The sequence below is a fragment of the Protomyctophum bolini genome (assembly GCF_963924005.1).
Source record: "Protomyctophum bolini genome assembly, chromosome: 1".
Classification (NCBI taxonomy): Eukaryota; Metazoa; Chordata; class Actinopteri; order Myctophiformes; family Myctophidae; genus Protomyctophum; species Protomyctophum bolini.
Window position 1 is genome coordinate 52142153 of NC_137862.1, and position 19498 is coordinate 52161650.

Here is a 19498-nt window from a genome sequence, read left to right on the forward strand (position 1 = left end):
TGTGTTCACTCTGCTCTCAAGGGGAGGTGGAGACGGAACTACACTTTCTGTTACAATGCGACAAGTATAAAGACATCAGAGAATCATTCTTCTCTAAATTTAAAGAAAAATATAAAGAATTTGAATCCACCATTAATAACTCATCACTCCAATATGTTCTGGGAGAACAGTCCAAATGCACAGTTTTGGCAGCAAAATATGTATGGAGTTGTCATCAACTGAGGGACAGCCAGTGGACAGAAGAGACAGGTATATCTGTCTGAACAGGGTCATTAAGTTGCTGTTATGTTTATGTTTATGTTTGTTAATTTATTTTCATTGTTACTGTATTGCTTGTTGTTCATTATTGTTGGGATGTTTATTGACTTTTGTTTTGTATGTATGCTTTGGCAATGTAAAACATATTTATCATGCCAATAAAGCCTTTTGAAATTGAAAAATTGAGAGAGAGAGAGAGAGAGAGAGAGAGAGAGAGAGAGAGAGAGAGAGAGAGAGAGAGAGAGAGAGAGAGACAGGGAGAGAGAGAGAGACAGAGACAGAGAGAGAGAGAGAGAGAGAGAGAGAGGGAGAGAGAGAGAGAGAGAGAGAGAGAGCACACACACTTGATTTTTGGTTTTTATCTTGCACTGAGGGACTGCCATTGGATTTTCTTTTGAATTATCGAGAAAACAGGCTTGAAAGGTGGACTCTTCTGTGGACTCTAACATTAGACCTAGCTACATGTTTAAGCATTTATTTCATATTTACATGTCTTCTGTGGACTCTAACATTACACCTAGCTACATGTTTAAGCATTTCATATTTACATACCATACCATACCATCTTTATTTCTATAGCACATTTAAATAACAACAAGTTGTACCAAAGTGCTTTACAATAAAATAATAAAAATCACAACTCCATTTAAAAAACAAACAACATACAGTACACAGTGTCACTTTCAACATCAAAAAGCTCATACTATGCTTGGAAAAGCCAAAGAATAAAAATACGTCCGAGGTGTGATTTGAACACCTGACATGTCTTCTGTGGACTCTTAACATTACACCTAGCTACATGTTTAAGCATTTATTTCATCTCCTCTGGAGGTTGCGCGATGGCAGGCTCTCGGTCAAATCTGGTCACATTTATTATCAGGGTTAAATGAATCAATTATCTTGCACACTTGATTTTTTTGTTTTTCATTAGCATTTATTTTCAGGGTTCGATTAATAAATGCATTAACCCCTCATGGACGGAATTCATTTCTAATGATGAAAAAATAATACTTTATTTGTGTTTCTGCCATCAATCAGATACTATATTAAGTTGAGATACTCAATTTGCATTTAACACAAACAATAGATATAAATGTAGGTATGTGCCAAATTTGGCACATTAGACTATAGGGTTATTACACTATTACACTACTAATTACACAATTACACTATTACACTTATTACACATATTACACTATTACATTAGTACACTAGTACACTAGTACACTTATTACACTTATTACACTTATTGTGTTTATTATACTATTACACTATTACACTTATTAAACTATTACACTATTACAAAATTAGACTTATTACACTATTTCACTATTACACTATTACAGTTACTACTATCTCTATGATGTGATGTCATGTCCAAGTGCCTGATGGGTCAAATTTGTTCCAAACAGACATTGCCAAATATATCAGACAAAAGTAAGGTCAAATGTAATCTACTTCAATATTTCTATAGTTGAGTCATCGAGTTAGCTGGTGTGTATTTTTATTTTAGCACAACTAATCTCAGATTTGGGCAGTAAGTCTAACACTGGCAGCCTAGAGCCATGTGCTATAGAGCACCGAAGTCTGACGTCACTTTCAGTAGAGGGCGTCAGTCCTCAGGTTCATGTATTTGTTTAGTTGCATTGAAATCCCCATTGAGGCGATTTTAGATCGCCTCATATAACAACTGTGTTTGAAAAATAAACATGTCACCCCGGCCGCTTCACTCATATGGATATGAAGAATCAACTGACTGAGAGAAAACGCTAATGTTACTGCTGCTGAATTAGTTAGATTTTCGCTAGAAGCAGACTGTATCATATATGAGTGACTGACTGTTGCAAACGATACAGAGACACCTCCCTAACAATAACACCGAGACAGCTTGTTTATTTTTGGGCCACAACGCTTATAGTAGATGATATTAAGATCACCCCATGTTATTCTCCATAGAGAAATTACTTCCGCGAACCAGGGGAATCGTCGGGATGAGCGAGTTACGTCAGGTGCTCTATTGTGCTGTCATCTCCACTTCCTGCTTTTTCAAATTAATGTAATTTATTCTCCAACCCACTTGATGGCGCCAAAGTACTTCCAGTGCTACCTTGGCATGTGCCAAAACTGACCCACTAGGCATTGACAGCCTCCTTTTTCTACATCGCCTATATTTGACCATTAACTGGTATGTGCCAAATTTGACCCAGTCTCTGTACTGTATGTGTCTGTCAACCTGTGTCCCGATGATTGTGACGTGACCGTGGTTCTGTCTGCCCGCGCTGGCCGACCGGACCAGCCTCCCATTAGCCAATTTGAATATATATATACGATAATTTCTAGAAAATGTCCAAACTATAGTTATATACAATATCTGAAAGATCTGACAGGACATCTATTGGCTATTTTCGTTATTCGTCGCACGATGATCAAATTATAGGCTTTACGTTTTATAATGTGTATCATTAGATTATTCTCTCACCCTCCACTCCACGTCTCCGTTGAAGATGTCACTCTTTGCGATGTCGGCTCGGTTCCACGCCACCGCCAGCTTCAGTTCATCCAGGAAGTCCTGGGCTTCCTGGCTTTGGCTTTTACAGGCTGACACACGCACACACGCAGTCACACACGCACGCACGCACACACGCACACACAAAACAACGTCCGGAATTTGAATCTCTGAGCTTCTGAAAATGTCACGGCTTCGTCTCTCATCACATAAGTTGGACAGCTATATGACAAATGAATGCATAATGTATGCAGCTTTGTTGACAAAGGACAGGCCAACAAGCTACACCGACCGTCGTTGTTCCATGGAGTGTAAGCAAGTGGAGTCATTACAACGGCATCCAGGCCCACCAAAATACATTTTAGTCGACTAAATCAACTGTAGATCGTCGACTAAAATCGTATGATATTTAGTCGGCTAAAACTAGACTAACACTACAACATTCCAGGTGACTGTATTGCCATGCTTTTAGTTTTTTGCTTATTGCAAGTCGCTCTGGATTAAGAGCGTCTGCTAAAATGCCTAAATTGTAAATTTGCGACTAAAATGTGACTAAAACTAAATGAAAACTATTCAAGAGACTATATATGACTAAAACTAAAATCAAAATGTGCTGCCAAAAACAACACTGGCATATAGAGCTATACTGCACCTTTGACCAGAGCTTTGAGGATGACCGTGTCCAGCTCGGAGCTCTCCTGCTCAGGGTCGTGAACTGTGAGAAGGTGTCCGTTGTCCAAGATCTTCTGGATCTGAAAACGCAGGTTGAAAAAAAAATACAATTATATCTTCTGTCGGTGCATGCCAGTGACCTCACAGTCACTGGCAGGTGTGTCTTCTACACACAGTACAATACAACAGTAGTGAGGCTTCGTAGTTCGTACACACATAAAAGGAAAGGAAAGGTACTACATTTACCCAGGGTAACTGGACTAAGCTCAAGAACTTGTTTACAGCGGTGGTAATTTTAACGTGCCGGTCCGGGGATATACGAACTAGCGACCTTCCGATATCAAGACCGCTCCGCAAACCGTTCGGCCACCGCTGCCCCCTAAACATGAAGAACAACTGTGCTGTGCTCGGCCTGTGTTTCATGCAGGCCGCCCCAATGCTTTTCCAATGGAAGTCACGTGGTTTGACCAAACGCTTGTGGTTTCCCCCCCCCTCCCCCTCCCCCTCCCCCATCACACACAACTGTTTGGTCAAACCACGTGACTTCCATTGGAAAAGCATTGTGAGGCGACCATGAAACACTGGACAGCACAGAGCATGTTCGTCTGATATGTGTACACGTACAAAGCCTGACAACACACCAGTGTTGGTTTTGGTAGCAAATTTAGATTTTTGGTTTTAGTCATGGTCTTTTGAATAGTTTTCACTTCGTTTTAGTCACATTTTAGTCATTTAGTTTATGCCATAAGATTTTAGTCGACTAAATCTAGGCTACAGTTTATTTAGTCGACCAAAATGTATTTTATATTTTGCCGTCGTAATGACTGTCTTTACACTTGCTGAACATAGCAGATCTACAAGCCCACAACGCGTCACAGTGTGCCGCGTTGTGAGCTTGTACATCTGATATTTTCAGCATGCAACCAAGTGTAAAATGACTTACATTTAGTTTTCCTCAGTGAAAAAAGGTAGGTCGACGAACAGTTTTGTCTTAGTGTCAGTCGACAAAATCAACACTGCAACACACACACACACACACACACACACACACTGTGTGTGGTGAGGAAGTAATTGGCAATGACTAAATTAGGGAGAAGGTAAAAAAGTACATATTTATTCTCTCATTCTCTCTCTCTCTCACCAGTTTGACCCAGCTAGTGAGGTCCGCGGTGTGGTGAGCGCTGGGGAAGGTCTCCAGCAGCAGCTCCTGAACGCCGTCCGCCTCCCAGCAGCCCTGGTTCATCAGCGTGACCAGGATGTCAGCGATGCCCCCCGACCGGGCCAGGATCAGCCAGGGAGTGGAGTTCACGATGCCCTTGTACATCCGCTGAGACACACGGGACACAACATGTTATATACATCCGCTGAGACACACGGGACACAGCATGTTATATGTCCGCTGAGACACACGGGACACAGCATGTTATATGCATGCTCTGAGACACAGGACACAACATGTTATATGTCCTCTGAGACACAGGACACAACATGTTATATGCATGCTCTGAGACACAGGACACAACATGTTATATGTCCTCTGAGACACAGGACACAACATGTTATATGCATGCTCTGAGACACAGGACACAACATGTTATATGTCCTCTGAGACACAGGACACAACATGTTATATGTCCTCTGAGACACAGGACACAACATGTTATATGTCCTCTGAGACACAGGACACAACATGTTATATGCATGCTCTGAGACACAGGACACAACATGTTATACGTCCTCTGAGACACGGGACACAACATGTTATATGTCCTCTGAGACACAGGACACAACATGTTATATGCATGCTCTGAGACACAGGACACAACATGTTATATGTCCTCTGAGACACAGGACACAACATGTTATATGCATGCTCTGAGACACAGGACACAACATGTTATACGTCCTCTGAGACACGGGACACAACATGTCATATGTCCTTTGAGGAAAGGACACGACATTTGATTTACGTACCGTATACACAGTGGTGGAAAGTCAATAAAGACTACATTTACTCAAGTACGGTACTTTAACCCATTTAGACCTGGATCACCTATCCGTTGTTACACCTTTCTATCCGGGAACCCCTTTTTATAACATTGGCTAGTGAAATTAGCTGTTGCTAGTTTTCTTTTTTTTTCAAATTTCTTATCCTACAATTTTGTGCAATCTTCCATTGACAATGAATGGTAGACTGCGTCGTTGCGTCTGCCTGCCCGTGTCAACGCAAGATCAGATCTAAATGGGTCAAAACACTTCTAGGGGAAGTTGAACATTTTAACACTACATTATTAAGTTGCTTCTTTCAATATTTAGATATCTGACATTCATTTGAATTTTTATGTTGCACCTAAAGTGACCCCTATAGAGCACCGAAGTCCTGACGTCACTGTCAGTAGAGGGCGTCAGTCCCCAGGTTCATGTACTTTTTATTTGCATTATAATCCCCATAGGGGGATTTTAGATCGCCTCATATAAAAACTGTGTTTGAAAAATAAACCGATCACCCCGGCCTTTTCACTCCTATGGATATGAAGCATCGACTGAAGGTGGAAATGTACAAATATACCAAAAGAGTAACAAAATAAGCGTTATAAACGAGTCAAACAACCCAGAAACTACATTTCCGGGTAGGCGGGGTTGCTGCATCATTAACGACGCACAGCCATTCCCCTGACAGAAAGGCCGGGGTGGTCGGTTTATTTTTCAAACACAGTTCTTATATGAAGCGACCTAAAATCATCAACAATCAATGAATGGAACCCACCATTAGAATCCTGGGTTCTCCGTGGACCAACAGACAAAGAACAGGGATCTCAAAGCTGCCTGTGCCTGCAGAAAACACAGAAAAGGACTCAAATGCAGTAAAGTATGTCAGTCACATCACTGTCCTGACAGATACAAAATCCTACAAAATCATTACAACACTCTTTGATTCCTGGAATTTAATGTGTGCCTGTGTGCCTTTGTGAGACTGTTGCATTTGTATTTTGTATCCTTATGTGATCCTGCTAAACTTTCGATCTGATTGACTACACAGTAACTGGTGGGTGTATTCCTTAATTGTACCCAGGGAAGTGCAGCATGGAGTGTGCAGTCGATTAGCTGTCCTCCAGAACACCATTAGTGTGGCGTAACGCTGATCGACTTCCCACTCTGACTGACATAGAAACATAGGTTTTTCAGAAAACTGTCAGGATTTAGACGACTTTCATGTAAGTTTTGTGCCTGACCTCCGTATCCCGTGCGCTGCAGGGAGATGTGCTTGAGCAGCTTGACCCTCATGTCGCTGGTGGCTCCGGGCCGGCGAGGGTCCTCCTCCACCAGCACGTGGTGGGAGTGGTGGCAGTCCAGGGAGTACGCTGCCCCGTGGGGAAGGTCCACGGTCTCGTACAGCACAGGCTCGTCCGTCTGTGTGGGGGGGGGGGGGGGTGCAATGTGTGAAAGAAGTGCACAGAAAACAGCTGTTTCCAATGAACCTGAATATTATGGACTATCATCGCGGCGTCCATTTTGGAAATAACTAAATTGGGCCCCTTCCCTACGATGATATACTAATGAGTCGACTAAAATCTAATGATATTTAGTCGACTGAAACTAGACTAAAACTTTCCAGGTGACTAAAATGTGACTAAAACTAAATTAAAACTATTCAAGAGACTAATGACTATAACTAAAAAATCTAAATTTGCTGCCAAAAACAACACTGGCTCTGTTCATAACACCTGTGAAGGAAGTATATGTGTGACGCGCCGCGTGTATTCGACTTTCACACTTTTACTCAAGTAAATGTGGCACACTAAGCACGTAACGATACACTCAACTCACGATGCGATACGTATCACGATATGAGGTTCACGATACGATTTTTCACGATATTTTCAACACGATGATTTTCCAGACAAATGACCAAAAAATCTTTTTTTTTATGATTCATCTTCCCCCCAAGCTTTTTTCACAATTTTTATTTAACTACATTGCAAACATAATTGCCTTCCTCGATGTATTAATGAGCATCAATTAACCTGGGCACAGTCAGACACATACAGCTCCCCTCTGCAGGCCTCTACTCTACTACTGAAAGTGACTGCATGGAGTCTGTCTCATTTCTGCCCAAAAGCACGTGAATATGATGGAATATGATTACAGCTCACATTTCATATCACACACTAGTCCGCCCCTAAAAAATGTTTTTTTTTTCCTTTTCTTTTTTTTAATCGATTTAAAATTTTAATAAATCGATACATATCGTCATGGATATAATATCGATATATCGCGATATACGATGTCGTTACATGCCTATTGCATACAGGCCAGTATTTCTACATTGTGGTATTTATTTTATTTATTTTGTTATCCCACGATTTTGTAACCCATTTTTCACCCCTCACGTGTCAATTATTTAATGTGATCCTGGGCTCTCTACACACCCTCCACCAACATGGGGAGAGCAACGGACTTGAACTCATGCTTCCTTCATGCCTGAGTGTCCATGTTGCTCCTTTACACCTGACAGGGGGGGAGTTTCCCTGGTTGGACTTATAGCGCGTGGAAGGAACACGTTATTCCAACCAGTTCCTTTCCTACATTGTGGTATTGATATTTGTGTAGTACTTTGTCCGACACTTGCTGAGAACCTGCAGCTATAGGGAAGGGAAGCGCGGGGTCGAGTGCAAGCTTAGGAGGTCGATCGAGCGTTACGCCACACTAATGGTGTTCTGGAGGACAGCTAATCGACTGCACACTCCATGCTGCACTTCCCTGGGTACAAGGAATACACCCACCAAGTTACTGTGTAGTCAATCGGATCGAAAGCTTAGCAGGATCACACAAGGATACTGTTATGTTGTGGGCATGTTCAGAGACTGTTGTTACGTGACCTGGCCAAGAGGTGGCACAAGCGTACCAGACTAGGACTGGACAGTCAGTAGTCAGTCAGTCAGTCAACCACCTCTTGGGAGGAAGTGATATATTCTTGGCGCGGTGTGTATGATTGATTGTATTGCTGTATTGTTGCATTGTTCTTTCTGCTTTGGCAATGTAAACGTATGTTTTCTCATGCCAATAAAGCCCTTTGAATTGAATTGAATTGTGTATGAGTCTGTATTATTGCCTACGTGAGAAATAAACAACCCGCATATTGACACAGTAACCTTGTGTGGAGTATTCCGTATTCAAGATACTATACAGATACAAAACACAAATGCAACGCAACAGTCTCACAAATGCACGCATGCCAGGCACACATTCAATTCCAGGAATCTCAGTATGTATCTAATACATGTACAGAGGAATTCCTGGGATTTTTAAAGATAAGGGATCAATTATAATGCTCAAGGACAGCAGACATTTCTTATCTATTATGTCCAAAGCTGTTAAATCAATGATATAAAAAAAAGTAATCATTCTTTCATTTAAGTGATTTTTGACAGGGGCGCTGCTGGGGCATTCACGCAAGTGGCTATAAGTAAATATGTAAATATGTATGATTCAAGTACGCAGTGTTTCCTTACTTAAGGTGGCGGGAACCCCTTTTGGTGTTTTAAATATGTTATAATTTAGCTATTGAAAAATAGCAGATCTAACAAGCTCATAGCGCGCCACCGAGTGGCGCGCTATGAGCTTGTAGGTCTGCTATTTTTGAAAAATCGTAAAAATGTCGCGCAAATCTTTGAATATATATTCTGTCAAAGTGAATGTTTTTAACTCGGGACTGAATTGGGTTAACTTTGTTTTCAAATAATGCTTTGTATATGGACCTCGTTAATGTTATCCAGAAATATTTTTTTAAAAAGATGCATCAGTATCAATCCTCATTATCCTAATATAACGCTATAATTCAGCCTCTGTCTGTGTGTGTGTGTGTGTGTGTGTGTGTGTGTGTGTGTGTGTGTCTGTCTGTGTGTGTGTGTGTGTGTCTGTCTGTGTGTGTCAGTCTGTCTGTGTGTGTGTCTGTCTGTGTGTCAGTCAGTCTGTCTGTGTGTCAGAAACAGTCATAGCTCCACACACATGCCTGCACCAAATCACTCCCACTTTTCACACATAATTTACCATAATAATATGGAGGTCTTCACGAAGCCCCTTTTTTCTCGATTTGACACATTAATGATTAATCATAATGAATTTATTAGTGAATTAAAAATGCGAAAACGCACCCAGGGCGCAGTACCCCCACGGCCACGAGGGGGGGGAAATATCTCACAACGGGTAAGAAGGGCTAGTTATATATCATCATCATCATCATCATCATACTATAATTCAGCGAATGTCTGAATGTCTGAATGAATGAATTAATTAATTAATGTCACTGACAGCGTGTTATCTCATCATTGGCTGCACCAATCACTCCCACTTTTCACACAGGCATGGACCATAATTATATGGAGGTCTTAACGGAGTCCTTTTTTCGATTTGACACATTAATGATTTATAATGAATTTATTAGTGGATTAAAAAATGCAAAAATGGGTATTGTACTGTCAATATGACATGAATATGAATGCAAAGTAGCGGTCCATGTGTGGACAGGCTACCTGTCGCCGTTGTGCATGGTGAGATGTGTGCAAACCGTGTAGTTTATCAGGAGAAGAATACCAAAGGATGCAACATTTATTAGTGAATTAAAAACGCACCGGGCGCAGTACCCCCCCACGGCCACAAGAGGGGGGCAAATATCTCACAACGGGTAAGGGCTAGTATATACAACACCTTGGCAGAGAGCAGGGCGTCTCTGTCGTGGACCATGTTCCACGGAGCGATGCCGATGGCCACCACGCGCACCCTGGAGGACGTGCTGGCCAGAGAGTGGTCTCTCACCGCCTGGCCCAGGTGCTTGGTGATGCCGAAGCGGAGGCCATTGGTCAGAATCCATGCTCCTGGAAGGAAGACAATTAAGACACGTTTGTGTGTACGTGTGTGTATGTGTGTGTACACGTGTGTGTGTGTTAAGGCTGTCCCCAAACATTCAAGGTTCGAATGTTCGCTCGTTATAGGGTTGGCACGCAAATCTTAATTAATGGGCTTGAAAACCATTCCTTTTTTTTTATATATTATTTTTATTGAAAAGAATATTATTTTTATTTAATTTTAATATGCTTCTATAGCATCACATAGCCAAAAAGGAGTGAACTCTGCATCATTGTTAAGCAAAACGGTCACGGAGGTTTCTGCTTTTTCCCCTGTGCCCACTTCAATGCGCTTCTGAAGCTGCATTCATACACAGGTGGAGCAAATTAACGAGGAACAGCTAACGAGCAAGCTATATGCTGTCAGTGCGCAGATCAGCTGTTTTCGTGGTGTGTGTGTGTGTGTGTGTGTGTTGGGGGAGAGACGAGAGAGATTGCGAGCGGGGGAGACGTGCTGCGCTCTGATCGAGACTGATATCTCAATGGTTATTTTTTAAATTAATTTGAAACAAATGGTTCCGGATGTTCGCTCGAAAATTCCTGCCGAAGTTCGAGTCCTAAAAAAAGGTCTAGGGTACAGCCTTAGCGTGTGTGTGTGTGTGTGTGTGTGTGTGTGTGTGTGTGTGTGTGTGTGTGTGTGTGTGTGTGTGTGTGTGTGTGTGTGTGTGTGTGTGTGCGCGCGTGTGCGTGTGCGTGTGCGTGTGTGCGTGCGTGTGCGCAGGGACGTGCAGAGAGTGTCAGGGAGCCAGGGGCTGGAATCCCGTAAGAGGGCACTTCTGGACAAAAATAGCTGATCTACAAGCTCACGACGCGTTATTTTCAGGGGGGGGGGGGGGGGGGGGGGGCAACCCAGCACTCTTTAGCTAGTGGAGAGAGACGCAGGTGTGTAAACGACATGGATTTCTAAACAAATTTGTTCAACGCAAAAAATGTTGCGTTCAAGTTCAGGAGACTTCGGGGGGAAGAAAAACCAATTCTCCTGAATGCTGCCTTTTCCGGCATTTCTTTCACCATGTAGTAAATGCTGCATTCATGCAGGTCTGGAAAGGGCAGTTGTTTTGCAGACGGATAAAAAGGGGCAGGGGCTCAAGCCCCCTTTGATGGTGTCTGTGTATTTATACTGTATGGTACACATGTGTGTGTTTATTATAAATATTAAAAACCTGTGCTCTGTGCAGCCTTCACCAGTCCTTTCCTCACACTGTCCCTCAGCCAGGGTTTCATCTGAAACAGCTCGTCCCCGCCCACCAGCGCCACCACCAGGTGAGGAGGAGCTAGTCCCCACTGCTCCGTCAGCATCTGGTAGATCAGCACCGGGTCTGTGTTGCTCTTCACCCTCACAAACTGGAACACACAGTCGCACACACACACACACACACACACACACACACACACACACACACACACACACACACACACACACACACACCACAACACTGTTGTTTTTTGGCAGCACATTTTTATTTTAGTTTTAGTCAGTCTGTTTTCATTTATTTTTTGTCACGTTTCAGTCACCTGTAATGTCTTGGTGTTAAGTCTAGTTTTAGTCGACTAAATATCAGAGACTAAATCTACAGTTGATTTAGTCGACTGAAATGTATTTCGGCGGGCCTTGATGCCGTCGTAATGACTATTTTCTTTTTTTACACTTGCTGAAAATAGCCGATCTACAAGCTCACAACGCTGTGCCGTGCTGTGCCGTGCCGTGCTGTGCCGTGCCGTGAGCTTGTAGATGGGCTATTTTCAGCGTGCAACCAAGTGTAAAATGACTTATAGTGGATCTCTTGTCCACTAGTCCCCCATAACAGAAGGTTTTTACAGCTCTAGCAGTGATTCTCAGCCATTTTCATTTCAAGGGTTTGACCTGAATTAGGCTACGGTCCTCTATTTAATGGCATTTCTATCTCTGAGACCCCAATGTATATTGTAAAATCAATGTTACTTTGACTCTGGGAGTGTATGAATGGAACCAAATGGACCCGTCAGGGTTCATTTGGTTCCATTTGCACACTCTCAGAGTTACAGACCCATAAGGGTCCGTTTGGTTCCAAACTATCATTCCAAACTGTCATCAGTTCGAAGCCAACATTGACAACCTGTAACTATAGTGTCTCGCCCTTTAATCAGTCACGTATTGTGGATTTCAATGCTGGCCTGCTCTCTCGCACCTGGCTCTATATAGCTTTGGTATATAAGCCCTGAGTTTTATATAGAACGCACACTTTTATAAGGTTTGCTCTGTGGCCTCACCTTCCCTCTCGTGCTGCTTGTACCAATGAAGTCTCTGCTCTGTGCCCTCACCTTCCCTCTCGTGCCGCTTGTACCAATGAAGTCTCTGCTCTGTGCCCTCACCTTCCCTCTCGTCCTGCTTGTACCAATGAAGTCTCTGCTCTGTGCGCTCACCTTCCCTCTCGTCCTGCTTGTACCAATGAAGTCTCTGCTCTGTGCCCTCACCTTCCCTCTCGTGCCGCTTGTACCAATGAAGTCTCTGCTCTGTGCGCTCACCTTCCCTCTCGTCCTGCTTGTACCAATGAAGTCTCTGCTCTGTGCGCTCACCTTCCCTCTCGTCCTGCTTGTACCAATGAAGTCTCTGCTCTGTGCCCTCACCTTCCCTCTCGTCCTGCTTGTACCAATGAAGTCTCTGCTCTGTGCGCTCACCTTCCCTCTCGTCCTGCTTGTACCAATGAAGTCTCTGCTCTGTGCCCTCACCTTCCCTCTCGTGCCGCTTGTACCAATGAAGTCTCTGCTCTGTGCGCTCACCTTCCCTCTCGTCCTGCTTGTACCAATGAAGTCTCTGCTCTGTGCGCTCACCTTCCCTCTCGTCCCGCTTGTACCAATGAAGTCTCTGCTCTGTGCCCTCACCTTCCCTCTCGTCCTGCTTGTACCAATGAAGTCTCTGCTCTGTGCCCTCACCTTCCCTCTCGTGCCGCTTGTACCAATGAAGTCTCTGCTCTGTGCGCTCACCTTCCCTCTCGTGCCGCTTGTACCAATGAAGTCTCTGCTCTGTGCCCTCACCTTCCCTCTCGTCCTGCTTGTACCAATGAAGTCTCTGCTCTGTGCGCTCACCTTCTCTCTCGTGCTGCTTGTACCAATGAAGTCTCTGCTCTGTGCCCTCACCTTCCCTCTCGTCCTGTTTCTACCAATGAAGTCTCTGCTCTGTGCGCTCACCTTCCCTCTCGTCCTGCTTGTACCAATGAAGTCTCTGCTCTGTGCCCTCACCTTCCCTCTGGTCCTGCTTGTACCAATGAAGTCTCTGCTCTGTGCGCTCACCTTCCCTCTCGTCCTGCTTGTACCAATGAAGTCTCTGCTCTGTGCCCTCACCTTCCCTCTCGTCCTGCTTGTACCAATGAAGTCGACGTCGCCCACTCTGCCCGCTGCCCAGTGGTTCTTCTCCCCGCCGCCCGCTCCTCTTCCAGCCAGGCGTCTCATGGGGGACGCCTGCACACCCTCCGTGGACTCACCCAACGCAGCGGAGCAAGGGCAACCAAGCAGCATGCTGTATTATAACACACATAACACACGGCACGCTGAATGGACGGAGACGGCATGGTTTATACCGGTGGACGGTGGTGGATGGAAAGTATAACTTAAACTACTTATTTTACTAACCTGTGTTTTTCTGACCACTCCAACGTGGCTCCACATCTCACACAGCTCCCGTGTGACCGCAGCAGTCCCTGTAAACGTCAAGGTCAAGGTCAAGGTATACAAACATACGTGAGTTATTCAGTGACCGGCCCCGCTGCACCCATCAGCACCCCCAAGTGGCTCAACTCAGTTTTTTATTTTTTTGGCAACACTTTTGATTTTAGTTTAAGTCGTATTTAGTCTCTTGAATAGTTTTAATTTAGTTTTTGTCACATTTTAGCCACCTGGAATGTCTCGGTGTCTGTCTAGTTTTAGTCGACTCAATATCATAGGATTTTAGTCGACTAAATCGCCAGTTGATTTAGTCGACTAAGATGTGTTTTGGCGGGCCTTGATGCCGTCGTAGTAGACTGTTTTTTTCACTTGCTGAAAATAGCTGATCTACAAGCTCACAACGCGTCGCAGCGCGCTTGTAGATCGGCTATTTTCAGCATGCAACTATAGTAAAATGACTTATAGTGGATCTCTTGTCCACTAGCCCCTTCCTAACATTTTAGTCTGGTTTTTAGTTGTTGTCGAAATTGTCAGTACACTTTATAGTCTTCGTTTTAGTCACCATAGCTTAGTTTTAATTTCCATTTAGTTTTTCGTCAGTGGAAAAGGGTTGTGGACGAACATTTTTCGTCTTAGTTTTAGTCGACGAAATCAACACTGGGGAGTAAGAATACCACAATGTGGAAATACTCTGTTTCAAGTAAAGGTCCTGTGTTCAAAAGTAAAAGTACAAAAGTATTGGCATCGAAATATAGCCTATACTTACAAAAAGTATAAAAAAGGGCTTTAGCGGTTAATGCACGTAATTGTATTAATAATAGAATCAAGTAACTAGTAACTAAAGGTAAAGTAAAACTCAAAAACCTCAAAATTGTACTTGAGTACAGCACTTTGGTATCGAATGCACTTCCCATTACAATCAGAACTGCATCACTGCAATCTTCCGCCGTAGTCTGAAAACCCACCTTTTCAGACTCCATCATCACTTACCCTACCCCCTTAGATAGCACTTTTGTAGACTTAGATAGCATTTGATAAAGACTTATAGCATGTTATGTAGACAGCACTAGAATAGCATTGTATGTACTGTAGTCACAGGCACAGCACTATATAGTATACAATATGTATAGCATAGTATAGTATACTGTATATGTATAGTTTCATTATATAGATATTCCACTGTTACGTTCTTTAGCTTACGCATTTTTCACGTTAACTACTTTTAATGTATGTGATGTATTGCCATGCTTTTTGTTCTTGCTTAATGTATAAAGTCGCTCTGGATTAAGAGCTATAAATGCCTACATTGTAAATTGTACACTTGAGTAAATTAATTTATAGTTTCCACCCGTGGCTGGTGTCAGCTGGTGTTCTTGAAAAGAATGTTTGGTGAATGCAAAGTGAACAGCATTTTCATTCTCGCTCCACATGCAAAGCACTTCCTCCATGATGGCCTAGGGCTAGGAATACACCAAGAACATTAACCCAGTTTGGGGCGGGGAACCCCTTTTGGTGTTTTAAAGCATTATGTTATACTTTAGCTATTGGAAAATAGCAGACCTACAAGCTCATAGCACGCGCTACGAGCTTGTAGGTCTGCTATTTTTGAAAGGTCGTGAAAATGTGGTGCAAATCTTGGAATATATATTTCAGAGCGAACATTTTTTAACTAAAATATTTGCTTCTGGGGGGGGTCGCTCGTTATTGCCCAATAGAATAGATAAAATAGATAATTCTAGGGGGTCCTTGACATGAAAAGGGTTGAGCACAACTGACATAGAAACATGGGTTTTTCAGAAAACTATTGGGATTTAGAAGCCTTTTTTTTTAAATCGACATCGGGCATCAGTCCAAAATGGGTTAAAGGTGCTGTTAAGTGATAATAGTTTTCTGTTCAAAAAAGTGTTCAATAGTAGTTCTATTTTATTGTGTTTTGTTTGTCAGTAGCCTCGGAAACCCAGACGTTTTTATTTCCAGGGAGGAGAAAAAAGTCTGGGTCAGAGTCCACTTCAATTCGGCATAGAGTAGCGCAAACATTGCTCACTCTCTGCTGATTTCTGATCGTCTGCACCTTTGTCAAATTGACATACACACGCACACATGCACACGTGTACACATGTCGTGCAGCTGCGCATAGTTTCTCCCGGCGGATCCTGCCGGGAGCTGCCTATATGCCATAAAAAGCATAGGTGAGTTCCAGGCTAGTTTGTCAGTAACAGAGATCTTGATCCAGCTCTTAAAACATAATATATACTCTCATTACGATCCTCTTTAGGAGTGAGTGACAAGGATTGGCAGGATCAGAAGTGACTACAGTAGAAGGATCAGGTTTTGGGGATTCAAACAAGAGAGGCGAGGTTGAGACGCTGCCAGGCAGGAGGATAATATAGGAAGGCCGCAAAGAGGAGGTTTAAGGGTGTGGTGAGAGAGGACATAATGGCAGGAGTCACCGAGGAAGACACAGAGGAGGAGGAGGAGGGAGGAGGAGGGAGGAGGAGGAAGAGACGAAGAAGGCAGAACTCATAGGATACAGGATAAACAAGTGGAATTTGTGGAACGGTTTTCTGAAAAACCCCATGTTTCTACGTCAGTCGTTCTCAAACTATATTTCATGTCAAGGACCCCTAAAAATATATGTAATTGACCCCCCATCTGAGAATATGTTGTTCCAGGGACCTCCCCAGATCAAGCAAAGATTTGAGTAAAAAATGTTCGCTTTGAAAGAATATTTATTCAAAAGCGGTTTGCGCCACATTTTCATGACTTTTTTCAAAGAATAGCAGAGCTACAAGTTCATAGCGCGACACTCGATGCGATGAGCGCGATGAGCTTAGATCTGCTATTTTCCAATAGCCAAAGTATGTCATAATGCTTAAAACACCAAAAGGGGGAAGTGCATGAAATATAAATGAGTAGACAAAACATGAATCCGGAACACTGTCAAATTGGAACTGATCTTTGTGCGATTAATTAGATATATTTTTGGTGTGACCGAATTCCAACCTGGAATGGATGCACATCACTGGGTCATCTGAGACACACTAGGTTATAGACAGATAGACAGACAGACACACACACACAGGTTTTGTGAAATTATGCTCAAATAAATACTGTATTATGGCACATTATTTATACTTATTTATACTTCATTGACCCTGCAGTCACCCAGTGTTATATTTGAGTAAAAGCAGACAAAACCAAAACAAACGTCTGGGCTTTTCTCTTTTCTTCCCATTCGAAAAGCGTTCTTTTTTTCCTCTTCAAGTCTAGTTAAAATAAAACTGCAGGCAAGAAATGTCACGCTTGAGGAATACCATTGAGAGACAACCAAAGCTCAATCAGCTGCTTAAACTTTGAAAGTACCCGTCGTGTTTCCCTACGATAAGAGCTTTCGGGCAGAAGCGAACGCCCAACTACACTGAATAAATACAAATATCCTTCATCGATATCACCTCGAAATTTGCATTTGAGCAAACTCTGTATGTCCTTTTACTGCATCCATTTGCCTGAGTAGTTGCAGCTGGGGTGCTTGTCAAAGATGATAAAGAAAAAGAAAAAGATGATGCAATATCCCTCCAACAATAAGCACGTCTCAAGCTTTTGTGCTGGCTATGCTGCTGCTGTTCACAGTCCAATGGAACTAGGTTGTGTGGTCATAATAATGGTGGTTGTGCGGCCAAAGGGATTAGGGAAACAATTTGAGACATAATTGCGTGTGTAGGTTAATAGTTTAATGTAAGATGGGAGGGCATGATTTGACTACAGGTGTGTGAGGTTAGAGAATAACGATGGGCATGCAAACAGGAGCATTTGCATGCAAGAGAGGAGAAAGAACGTTCTGGAAAGACAGACAGACAGACATTTGTCTCAAATGCGTGAATACAAAATCGTGGAATATCGATGCAATTGCTCTCTCAAAGTTATCCTCGCCGACGTAAAACTCTTTCTTACAACAAATGCACAATGTCTATGGCGTTCTAAATAGTTCTTCTAAGTTGCATTATTATTGTTTTAATTATTATCATCATTTACTTTTGATTGTTTAATTTCACATTTGATTTGACAGTGTGAATGTGTGTTCTCTCGTGCCAATAAAGTCCTTGAGAAGGAATGAGAGGGATTGTTATAGTCAGTCTGTTTATCGCGGTTTGGCTTCAAGCGTGACAGGAAAACAATATTGTATCCTCAAGGATATATGAAGATTATAATGTTCCGTGTGTGTGTGCAGTGTGTGTGTGTGTGTGTGTGTGTGTGCGCGCGCGCAGTGTGTGTGTGTGTGTGTGTGTGTTACACAAGCTTGGCTGCTTGTTGAATCTACAACCTTGCAAAATGCAAACCGTTTTATATAAGCCAATGCCATGCCTTATATTTACTAGTTTTTGAACACTAATGATATTTTTTTTGCAATATTGAGCATCACATCTTGAAGCTATATACTGTAGTAATGGAAACATTGAAGTTATGGCAATAAATGTAAAATAAAAAAACATTTGAGAGAAAGCCCTCACTTTGAAATGACCCACTCTGAAATGTTATAACAGAAAACAACAAGATAATGTATTGACATACTGCATTTTATAAACTCAGGACCAGTATGCTATATGTTTCTGGTTTAAAGTGTGACACGTTTATACTTGTCTTTCTTGAGGCTTCGGTTACTATAGTTTAGTTTACACATTTAGATCTAAAGGTCAAGATTACATTTTCAACCAGAGCAAGCAGGCAGGGTCCATTAGGTCAAAGGTAAAACATGTCAGTACTTGTGCAGGAGACCCGGGTTCAAATCCAAGAGGAAATGTACATAGTGCAGCAAACCCATTTAGGCCTGAGGACGATTCTAGAAATGTCCTCTAAATCCTGACAGTTTTCTGGAAAAACTATATGTTTCTATGTCAGTGGTGCTCAAACTATTTCATGTCAAGGACCCCCAGAATTTTCTGTAATTGGCGGCCGACCCCCATCTAAAAAATATGGACCCCCCCCCCCCCCCCACAGAGGCTAATATTTTAGTTCAAATTGTTTGCTCCGAAAGAATATAAATTCAAAGATTTGCGACACATTTTCACGTTTTTTTTCAAAAATAGCAGACCTACAAGCTCGTAGCGCAGCACTCGGTGCCACGCTATGAGCTTGTAGATCTACTATTTTTCAATAGCGAAAGTATAACATAATGCTTAAAACACCAAAAGTGGGTTAAGTAACACTCTACTTACCAGAGGAGTGTCGTGTGTGTCTTGCATGGCTGTGATGATTAATGTTAGATTTCCTGTCCAGCTGTGTCTCCATCACTGTGGACTCCACAGGTGGAACTTGGTGACAAGGTGATTAACACGCCCCCCCCCCGGGCTAAAAGGGGGCCCCCCCTTTTAGCCTCCTGACCAATCGTAGCCCGTGTTGAGAAACCGTCACTTTGCATCTTCCCAGCAGGTTGCACTGTGGTGGACAAAAGTACTTCAAGTAGCCTATAAAATAAAAAAATATAAAGTATTCAAAAGTACAAATGACTTTTCTTTCT

General features: G+C 42.6%; 1 protein-coding gene across 2 annotated transcripts in view; it reads right to left on the reverse strand.

The window, feature by feature from the left end:
- The window catches only part of trpm5 (transient receptor potential cation channel, subfamily M, member 5), a 60503-nt gene extending 41258 nt beyond the window's left edge, over nt 1-19245 (reverse strand). Inside the window, exons 1-10 of one of the 2 annotated variants that reach the window (XM_080764447.1) lie at nt 19197-19245; nt 13951-14018; nt 13663-13837; nt 11505-11685; nt 10145-10311; nt 6670-6847; nt 6204-6268; nt 4578-4763; nt 3417-3516; nt 2738-2856 (exon numbers count right to left, since the gene is read on the reverse strand). In XM_080764447.1, coding sequence (XP_080620573.1) covers nt 2738-2856; nt 3417-3516; nt 4578-4763; nt 6204-6268; nt 6670-6847; nt 10145-10311; nt 11505-11685; nt 13663-13837; nt 13951-14018; nt 19197-19223 — 1266 coding nt within the window. In that variant the 5' untranslated portion in view covers nt 19224-19245. Of the gene's footprint in view, nt 1-2737; nt 2857-3416; nt 3517-4577; nt 4764-6203; nt 6269-6669; nt 6848-10144; nt 10312-11504; nt 11686-13662; nt 13838-13950; nt 14019-17435; nt 17461-19196 lie in introns of those variants that run through there. The other variant, XM_080764448.1, reaches the window with a different exon arrangement.
- Between the last annotated feature and the right edge of the window lie 253 nt (nt 19246-19498).